This window comes from Hippocampus comes, unplaced genomic scaffold (genome assembly GCF_001891065.2).
Source record: "Hippocampus comes isolate QL1 unplaced genomic scaffold, H_comes_QL1_v1.1 scaffold62, whole genome shotgun sequence".
Lineage (NCBI taxonomy): Eukaryota > Metazoa > Chordata > Actinopteri > Syngnathiformes > Syngnathidae > Hippocampus > Hippocampus comes.
The window spans coordinates 638,721-649,804 of record NW_017806062.1 but is presented as its reverse complement, the minus strand read 5'-3'; the positions used below and the strand labels follow the sequence as shown (position 1 = coordinate 649,804).

Sequence of the window (11,084 nt, the reverse complement as noted above, 5' to 3'; positions counted from 1 at the left end):
AGAGGGGTGGGTTATGTAGAGGGGGGGGGGGGGGGGGGTCAGAGTGCAGGTGCAGGGATACAGTGAGTACACTGGACTAGTTGTAGTGATTTTTTATATATTTTTTTTTTTTTTTTTTACAGTGAGAAGCCCATTTCCGCTGGTGGAATTTTTTATTTTTTTTTTACTTTCAGTTTGGGCAGACCTTTTCCGCCAGTAAAAAATAAATAAAAGCAAAGACGGTCGGACCACCTTCACACGCAAGCCCATCCATAGGTGATGTTTGAGAAACACTTGCATTAAGTCTGTTGCATGCGATGGAAATCTAAAAATCTCAAACTCAAGTTGCACCAGGAGGGAAAAAAAAAATCCACTTTTGCAAACAGAATGGGATTCCATAGTAACTGGCTTTAGGGCCTGGAAAAAAAGTTCACATGATACTAATATTTTTAAATTATACACATACAATACAATACAATGATACTGAACGCTTAGGCCACGCAGTTGAACTCCAAAAATTAGTCCAACATGAGAGATTAAGTAGGCTGATTTTCCGCTGGAGTAAATAAATAAAGTGACTCATTTGTCTCATTGGGTCTATATCTAGAAAACATTCGTGTAACGACCATGACAATTGCTAATGATGAATAAGTGACTGGCCATGACTTGACCTTCCGTTCATCGAGGAGGGGAACCCAGAGGGAAGCAATCATGAAAACAATAAAAACGTTAGTCATACAAGCTTTTACATATTCCATCCATCCATCCGTTTTCTAATCCACACAAGGGTCACGGGCGAGTTGGAGCCAATCCCAGCTGTCTTCGGGCAGTCGGCGGGGTACACCCTCAACTGTGACCGAGTAAAATCCGCAGGTATTTGTTGTTGGAGAGCACCACTACATAATTTTGAATCACATGCAGTCTGATCAAAGTGAGTCATAAATATTCCAGGAGTGGTGTCACAAAAGTACAGAGCCGCTAAGGTGACATGGAAGAAACAAAAACTTTGCATTCCCTCGCAAAGTTTTCCATTCCCTTGCAAAAACGGCGAGATACCGCAATTTTTATATTTTTTTGCAAGGGGTCTCTCTTTTTTTTTTGGGACCACCACGTCATCTTGCTGTTGTTATAGTAATGACGCACAAATGTATTGGATGCTGTTTTTTTCCGCCAACTAGCAGAGCATCTACTAGCTCAATGCTAATTTGTGAACAAACGCGCCAGATATTGGAATATTCCATTTGGGACAGTTTGTATGACACAAAACGGCACTTTTATATCTCACTAATATCATCACTTATAAGCGTTAGGCTCCAATAAATACTATGTCAGTGATACTTGAGCAGGAAAAGAAAGACACGTTCGCCGGGTTGTGTGTGACGTTTCTGGGGGAACGGACGGTACCAGTGCTCTTATAGGGGCGGTACGGAAAAATCAATATAATAAATTTCGGTCAAGCTGTTTATTTCAAGCACATATTTAGACAAGAATCGGTTGTAAATGTAATGTAATATTTTTCGAAAGTAAATAAGGTTTTCGTTCTAAGATGAGAAGCACGCGAGGCAAACACTTGATGTTCATACACCCCTCCGTCCTTGCTCTTCAAACATAGGTAAAAAGTGTTTTTTTAGAGTGGATACAGTCACTTAGCATGTGTCGAATATTCTGAGGTTGTCATTTTAATGTCATACTTTTATATCCATTGTATTTTACACACAGGCAGTACAAATTCATGCCCATTGATGTCCGAAAAAATAAGAAGCACATCAGTGAACCAACTAACGCTTAAAGGTAAATACAATGTGAAATAAAATTATCGTATGCTATTGTAGGTTAACCAATCTTCAAAAATACTGCACTGTAGTCTGTTTGGCCAATGTAAGCCACCATCTTTAACACAAGATGGCGCTGACGGATAGCCGGTGGAATATTAATAATAGTAAACAAACTACACAAATAATGTAAGTTAATGTTAATAAGAATAACAATGTACATTTATGCAGCACTTTTTGTGACAAAACTATCGATGACTTTGAGCAATATTCTCGCACTAAACACATCCAGGTCTAAATGTATTGTTTATGATTTCAACTTAAGACACCACTTCAATTGACTACAACAGTCACCATATATTTCAAATCCACGGTTTTAAGGTGCTTCACTCTGAATGTGTAATTTGCCATTTTGGAATCACAGCAATTTTATGTACCTCTATTTTCAGGGGGTTAAAGAATATTTGGACAAAGGGACATGGTTTTACGAACAGTATAGCTGCAATACTTCTCAATTAAGTGAAATGAACTGCCCATGCCTTGAGAGACTTTAGTGCAGGGGTCACCAGCATGGTGCCAGGTAGCCCCCAAGGACGACTGGAGTAGCCAGCAGGCTTGTTTTAGCTCACCAGTGAAGGGACTTTATGATTTCCTCCCATGCTATATCATTATTAACAATTAGTGTATGGTTATAAATATCCACCTGTCCATTTTCCGTGCCACTTATGTTAATTAGTGTCACGGCATTAATCATTGATAATATATTATCGAATGTAATTATAGCTTTGCACTAATCTACACCCAAGAAGTAGTTCTCTGTTTCGAAAAAATTGGTGACCCCAGACCGAGAGTGTTTGCGCTCGTCAAGAGCAAAGGTTTGTGCTCTTATTACTTTTTATTCTTGGCTAGGGACTTGCTTCAATAGCTCATAATATTTTTCCCCATGGCTGTCCAGGAAATAACTTGTGGGCAATACAAAGTAATTACATTTCGCGGGTAAACATAGAAAAAAAATGTGATTGAATTAATAATGTATGTGCAGCGGCGCCACAATAATGCAAGAAGCCACAGATACTTCCACGTTTGTATCATCTATTTTTAAAATGCAGTGATCACAGAACATGTTGTTGGCATGAGTGGAAACAATGTGGAGCGGGATGGAGATCCAAATGCTGATACTTTGGGGGTTCTAAGGAAAAAGCTGAACACAGGAAGAGATCTGGAACAGTCCCCAGCATCACTTGACAAGCCACTTCAACATGGCCAGCACAGCCAACAAAAGTCTTTCCAAGTCATTCAGGGATTGGCTGAAGTGTGTTGTCAATTTAGGATAGCCTCTGAACACAGCATTATAGAGAAACACTTTTGTTCCCGTCCATCTGGCAGAGAATTTATCTGCGTGCTGGGCAAAGTGAAATTGTGTTTCCTTGCAAGAAATTTTACAAGGGCTCTTTCAGAAAGGTAAGTGTTCCCATGGTCGAGGAGGATGCAATTTCAACAATGACTGAAGTAATATTCAAAGCATCCGGGCTCTATTAAAAAAAAACAATTCATGAGGGTGAGTCACAAAGGCAGCCGAGCAGCCAATCTTGTTTATTGCCATGTTTCAAAAAGACAAAGCTCAGCTGACAGAGGATGATGGTGACAAAAATTATGATGGCATACCTTAAGCATGCAAAATTTCACTGTGCGCTTAGACGGGCATTTGAAAAGGCAGATACTTTCACAAAGGGGTAAAGGTAATCCTTTTTTTTATAAAATTTATCCTCTGAAGGGGTCCCGGGTGAGCCGGAGCCTATCCCAGCTGTCTTTTAGGCGAGATGTTGGGATTCACCCTGTTGTAGTTGTCAGTCAGTCACAGGGCTAGTGTAGACCATTGACATTGACATTCACAGCTATGGACAATTTACAGTTTTTAATTAAAACAGCCATATATGCCACATACGTGTTCCCTTTGTACAACATATACTCTGTAGAATATAGGGTATGCTGTTGCTGGACATTTGCAATTTGCATAGCATACCTTAAGCATGCAAAATTTCACTGTGCGCTTCGACGGGCATTTGAAAAGGCAGATACTTCCACAAAGGGGTAAAGGTAATCCTTTTTTTATAAAATGTATCCTCTGAAGGGGTCCCGGGTGAGCGAGGGGTTGGGGGATTCACCGTGTTCTAGTTGTCAGTCAATCACAGGGCTAGTGTAGACCATTGACACTCACATTCACAGCTATGGACAATTTTCAGTTTTTAATTTAAACAGCCATATATGCCACATATGTATTGTTTTTGTACAACATATACTCTGTAGAATATACGGTAAGCTGTTGCTGGACATTTGCAATTTGCATGAATGAATTTGTTGTTTTAAATGAGAGGAACATCCACCAATCCAATTTACTTTACGAGTTATTCAAGACGGGAGCCGTTGTTCAGACAATTTTTTTGGTTTGATTTGCAAACAAAAATTTGTCGGGGCAGTGAACCCAACTCACCTCAAATCACATTATGACAAGTACAACAAGCAGGGGTTTGGCAGATAGCGAACAATTCGTCAAGAAAGGCTTCAAACGGCTTACTGTCATTCCCGGTTGAAGTCTTCTGTCAAACTAAACATAAAACAAAGTGACTTGCATGATACTTATTTGAAAGAACTGTTAGATTCGGCCTCTGGTACGCATAATCAGGTAGGTTACTTCAGCTGAGATGTTACGTTGCTATTCTCTGCTTCGACTTGGCTTTTCCTTCAAGACGGGAGCCGTTGTTCAGACAATTTTTTTGGTTTGATTTGCAAACAAAAATTTGTCGGGGCAGTGAACCCAACTCACCTCAAATCACATTATGACAAGTACAACAAGCAGGGGTTTGGCAGATAGCGAACAATTCGTCAAGAAAGGCTTCAAACGGCTTACTATCATTCCCGGTTGAAGTCTTCTGTCAAACTAAACATCAAACAAAGTGACTTGCATGATACTTATTTGAAAGAACTGTTAGATTCGGCCTCTGGTACGCATAATCAGGTAGGTTACTTCAGCTGAGATGTTACGTTGCTATTCTCTGCTTCGACTTGGCTTTTCCCTATTTGTGGCACTCTTTGGCACACATCCCCGTTGAATCCAGTTGACACCGTGAAGTCACTCGTGATCAACAGGATTCGGTGATGTACAAGACCCTTTTTTTGGATGGATGCTCAAATGGATTTGTGGCATTTTCATTCATTTAATTTGGGAAAGATGATTTGAGATAAAGTCTTTTGAATTTACCGCATGGTCACGGAGCAAATAAAACTTGTATCTCAAGGCGTCACGCTTGGAATGCCCGATGCCAAAGTGACTTGCATGATACTTATTTGAAAGAACTGCTAGATTCGGCCTCTGGTACACATAATCAGGTAGGTTACTTCAGCTGAGATGTTAACGTTGCTATTCTCTTTGTTTCGACTTGGCTTTTCGCTATTTGTGGCACTCTTTGGCACACATCCCCGTTGAATCCAGTTGACACCGTGAAGTCACTCGTGATCAACAGGATTCGGTGATGTACGAGACCCTTTTTTTTGGATGGAGGCTCAAATGGATTTGTGGCATTTTCATTCATTTCATTTGGGAAGGATGATTTGAGATAAAGTATTTTGAATTTAGCGCATGGTCACGGAGCAAATAAAACTTGAATCTCAAGGCGTCACGCTTGTAATGCCCGATGGTGCTACAGTCCCACATTTGCAGTTCACCGGCAGCGGAATTCCGAGTATCGTAAAAAAGGGTAACAGAGATAAGAGGAGACAATATTTTATACAGCGCAGCCGACAAGATAGCACACAATATGATACGATGTGATACAAGGAAGATAAGACCAGACATAATATAAAAAGATAATATAATTCGATACTATATCACACAAAGATGAGATTTGATATTGTAGGACACCGATGTGATGCTCCTCTATGTGTACAGTTTGATATAAACAGGATAAGGCAATTCATATGAGAGCAGTCAACACACCACTTTTCTGCCTTCCTTTGCTTCTTCCTTTCTTAATCCCGCACTTTTTCCTTCCTTCCTTATTTCCTTCCATCCACCCTTCCTTCTGTCACCCCTATTTTTTAATCATGCATCCTTCTATGTTGTTTTCTTCTTCCTTCTTAATCTTCCTTACGCCATTCCTTTCCTTTGCTAAAATGTAATTTTCAGCTTTCCTTAATTCTTTCCTTTGTTCTGTCCTTTATTTCTTCTTTTCTTCCTCCCACCTTCTTTCCCTCGGGCCAGCTTTTTATTGATGTTTCCTTCCCGAAGCCTACTTTTTAGCCCTCGTTCAATCCCTCCTTCCTTCCTTTTGTCACACTTGGTTTTTGTTAATGTATCGTTGGCTGAAAACAACTCATCTGCCTCCCTTCGATACTGCTTTGGAACCTACTTTCTTTGTTTTAATTCAAATTATTCGTCGTTATTGATGGTAAATGTAAAGAAATAAATCAAAAAAGGGTTTATCAGGGTATAGCGAAAATCTGCATATTCTGTATTTGGTTTTGTCCTACCGCCGGGTGGCGCGCTCTCCTCCCTATCCTCCATGTCTTCCGACCAGGACGGTGGGAGTTCTCCCGCCCTCCCTCCCCGCTCCCCCCTCCACCCTGGGCGGCAGCAGCTCCCTTCCTCCCGCGCCGCGGCAGGACCGTCTGTTGAGCTGGGGAAGGGCAGCGTCACGTTTCCTTTTGTGCATCCTCCGAGCATCCACCTGTGCCGGCGGCCGGCGCTCATGGAGCACATCCGCACACCCTACATGGAGTAATAATAACAACACTGGACTTCCATCTTTGTTTCATATGTGTATGTGCGCGTGTGCGTTAACGCCTCCTCATCGCCGGGGATGTAAAGTTTGGATAATGCCCCCGTTCAACATCCTGGATCGCTAATATTCTCAGCATCGAGCTCTGTCTGTCGGAAGTGGACAAAAATATGGACTAATTTTTCCTTTTTAAAACAAACATTCACCATGGGATTGTTACAGCTATTTCTGGTTGTCTGCATATTCTGCGCTTGCTCAGGTAAGGGCATTGCCATCGATCATCCAACCATGTTGCCTCACATGATTAATTCATATGTTGTTTTTATGCGCTTGTCCAGCAAGACCTCTTTGAGTCACCCCCCCATCCCCGCCCTCCCACCATTAACCATGACCTTTTGTGTTTCCACAAATTAGTGCAAGGATTTGGGGTCGACCCAGCTCTGCGCATCAGCGTGTTGGATGAACTCACGGCCGGAGATGGATTTGATGGAGTTAGTCAGGTCCAAGGCTTCCATAGAGAATCAAGAGCGTTCCACTTCCAAGGTATGGCAACTCCACAAGCTGCTGTTTGAATCACTGCTGCCCTTTAAATTCACTTTGTTCTACTGTCACACCCCAGTATGTTGATTATTTGCAGTTTTCGAAGGGGGGGGCGGTTGTGGGTGGGATGAGAAACGTGCATCCATCCCCCAGTTGTCACCCACTGGTGCAGTGTGTGTGCTGTTTGAACAGTTGCTGAAAGATGTGTTTTCGCTATTGCATATGTTTTACAAGGCATTGGCAGTGCTTTGAAAGGTGTTGTCAAGTACAGTTACAAATACTTTCCCATAACTCAGAGAAGGTGGACCTTCAACAAGGCTTAAACAATCGTACATCACATGAAGGGATATTGGAGGCGGTATTCACTCCCTGTTTGTCTGATCGGGAATATTTCTTCAAAAAACAAACTGTGCTTGCGTCAAACTGTTCGTTGTCACCTCAGACGAAGTTTATTGTCAAAAGCATACGACTAAGAGAATTACATGTTCTATCTTTAAAACTGCATTTTGCCTTGTAAGTGCAAAACGCCATCGATGGGCTAATGAAACTAGCCTTGATGAGATGGTATCGTTAGAACCCTTTTCCAGTGGATTTTTTCTGGGTTACAGCAGCACACATTAGAATAAACCAGACACAAACATAACTTTCTTAGGGTTTTTTTTTTTTTTTTTTTTAGAACTATTTTCGTTCACCGGCACAAACGCGCGCCATGTAATTTCATTTCCATGCCGTTTTTGAGAATTTGGGAAATCACGTTCAGACTTGCGGGGCGTGGCTATTTTAATTTTTATTATTTTTATTATTACGTGTCTGACAATTTGGGGCAGAAAAGAGGTGACATTTTAGACGAGCTTGGAGCAGGTCTAAGTTGTGGCGCAAGTGGTGTAATGGGATTTTGGTGGACTTGCTCAAGGTGCAGGCAGACATATTCTGAGCTTGGCGGATGTTTGTGGTGGATCTCATCATACTATAGTTACCTGCCAAAAAAATATTATCAGGCTGGGTTGATATATTGGATTTCTTAGACCTTAGCTTTCAAATCCCCGACAAGCAGCATCCATCGTCTGACTTGTTTGCATGTACCACCCGTTCCTCCATATAGTGCGATATCCGATTTACATTTCTGTCCTCATGTTTAATATCAGCACTGTGGGAGACAAAAGCAACACAACATTGTGAACCCACAGATGCTCAACACACAGATATGGACAGTCGGTTTTAAGGACAAAACCTGGACTTGCAGGAAAAATGAGCCTTTTACAAAATAGCCATTCGTGATCATTTTGGTCACATGTCAGTGTTTTTTCTTTTGTCAGTTGCTCTCCAATTTTCTCCAACTTTGTTCAGTGGCTCCGGTATGAGGCCAAGATGCATGAATGGTTTTGCTTAGGATTCAAGTGCAAATCAGGATTGGCCGACCTTGGCGGATGTCTGTGCTCTTCTTTATTAGGACATCGTCACTCTGTGCATTGAATTGTAATCTCTCTGGAGAGCGAGCATCATCTATCATTAGAAAAAAAAAATCCAGGATATTAAAAAAATAATAATAATAATAACAAGTTGACAGGATGCACGGAGCAGTACTGATGAAAACCTCCTTGGTTGATCGTCTAATGAGACCATCATGAGAAGGACATAGCTATCTGTCAAAAAACAGCCAAAAGCATCTTAAGTAAAGAAGAACGTGGCTTTTTTTAGACTTTCGGAGCTGTGTCGATGTTCACTAGAAAGATGTCCACGTAGACTGCTTGGAGTGAGAATGTTTTTCCGGGACAGTCATTTTGTCTGCCGTCTTCCTCCTTCCTGGCTGATATCTTCTAATCTGCAGCCGCTGAGGAACCGAGCGGCCCCAGCCATTTCTGTGAAGGCGGCCTGTTTGATGTCCCCTTTGGAGACGGAAAACAGTCACCACAAGTGCTCTATCCATGCAGGTAGCGACTGGGGGGGGGGCAAAGAAAGCTGCTCCAATCTTTTATTACAAAAAAGAATTCTCATTTATTCTCATTTTCTATGCATGTCCCCGCCCTCGCGAAGCGCACACACCCAAACATGAGAAGGCGGCCTTTTATTTATGGCAGACGTTCGGGATGTCTGCGTTTAGTTTAATGGTGCGGGGTGAGGGGGAGGCCTTCGTTTGTGTTTGTGATGGAAATAGACACGCCGAGCGAGCGAGCGAGCGGGACGGGACTTGAAGGAGGAAGAAAGCAGGAGAGAAAGGGATGCGAGAGGAAGCGCCGTCTGGCAGCTGTGCTGATTCAACATGTATGGATGTTCGAGGCTGCCGGCACCGGCAGACATGCCCGTGGTGACATTCCCGCGCTCATTAGATTGCAGCCAGAACATTTCCATGGCCGGGCCCTGTGACGCCTGCATGCTGCCTGCCCTAAGGGAAGGCTGATATCTCCGCGTCCTGACTGGAGGCAGGAGGAGGCAAAAAAAAAGGACACGCAGCAATACACAAGATATTTTTTGGTGTCTACTAGCCAGCGCCTACACCCAGAAAATAACTTATTGTACTTCATGTCGGTTTGAAAAAAAAAAAAAAAGTAACTGAATAAAATGACACATTTGAGCGAGTTGATTTTGATGAAGAAGTGCGGAAAATAACTTATTGTACTTCATGTCGGTTTGCTGTGAAGTAGTTTTGTGCCATCCTTGAATGGCAAATTCTATGCATGAAAACACTACTGGCAAAAAAATAAAATCACAGTAGTGTCTATATTTCAAATGACATTTTTGTCATGCATCTTGTTAGGAAATGCGTGGCTCTGTGTTTCCCCTCAGTTGTGCGGATTAAAAAAAAAAGGTTGCCCTCTCCATGTGGAGGTGCTACGGTGGGTGTACCAGTTGAGTTTCATTCCACTCATGCGGATGACGCACCTGACAATTAATTAGGTCACAGCATTTGTTGGAGCTGCCTGACGCAATGCAATGCCGTACCTCAATTAGCGAGAGTATCGGGTGCTTATTTGGGGTCGGTCGTGACTGATGTGGGAGGAGATGCAGTTGATGTCCTGTTGGAGTTTAATTCTGTTTATGTGGATGAAGCACCTGACAATTAATCGGGGCACTGCATTTGTTGGCGCTTACAAATGCAAAAAAAAAACCCAGCCACAGTCTCTTGGCAAATTAATACTGAAAAAAAAAATATATTGATTTTACTCCATTTAATTCTGCGGGTTTTTTTCCAGTGGACTATCACTTAAGAATCTGTCTGGATCCAGATGATTTTATTTTGTGCAGCCACTTGAAATAACGTTCAGTCAATCCAACACCATTTTTTTTTCAGTGTCAATCTATTATCAAGTGTTTATTTGGGGTAAGGCATTTCATATTTGCTTTTCATTCCACTGATGTGGATGACGCACCGGTAATTGATTGTGCGATTAACAAAGTCCAGTATAATTTTTTGTGTGTGGGTGTAAGGTGTTTATCTCCTATTATTATTATGACATGTTTATCATGCCCCAGCTCAAATAAAAGTGTAAAAAAACAATCACATCTACGGTGCTAAATAGACAACCAAAACCCATCTTGATCAGTCACGTGATGTTCATCCATCTGCTTGTGTTAGAAGGCTGTGAAACGTCTCTTCTGATGAACGTAGTGGGACATATAAACAACAGATTGGAATGAATCACTTCACATGACAACCCGGCTACCGTTTAATTCTTTCCATTCACTTGCAATTCTACTCTATATTTCTATAAGGTACGATATTATAGATCGGGGGGGCTTGGGTAGGCGGATGCAGTTGTTGAGCACGTCCCTGCTGATGCTTTTTCAAGTAGCTGTCAGGGCAACGGTGCAGAGCTGGACCTTGGGGATGGGCGTCATGGACAAAGCCCTCGGGCTACACAACCCCCCCTCCACCCCTCTTCCACACATGCCCAAGTGCTCGTTGATAGAGCAAAATTATCCCAACATTAGCATTAGTCCTACTCCCCCATCGCAACATTTAGTATGGAGACGTGTGTAGTGTAAAGACAAAAAAGCAGAGACGCCACACCCAGCTGTG

The 11,084-nt window shown here is 42.1% G+C and overlaps 1 protein-coding gene across 1 annotated transcript in view; it reads left to right on the top strand.

Moving 5' to 3' along the window:
* The first annotated feature begins 6,371 nt into the window (after positions 1–6,371).
* Positions 6,372–11,084, top strand: part of nell2a (neural EGFL like 2a) — an 80,522-nt gene continuing 75,809 nt past the window's right edge. Inside the window, exons 1-2 of the mRNA XM_019893406.1 lie at positions 6,372–6,785; positions 6,941–7,069. Of these exons, the coding sequence (XP_019748965.1) occupies positions 6,734–6,785; positions 6,941–7,069 (181 nt within the window). The 5' untranslated portion in view covers positions 6,372–6,733. The remainder of the gene's footprint in view (positions 6,786–6,940; positions 7,070–11,084) is intronic.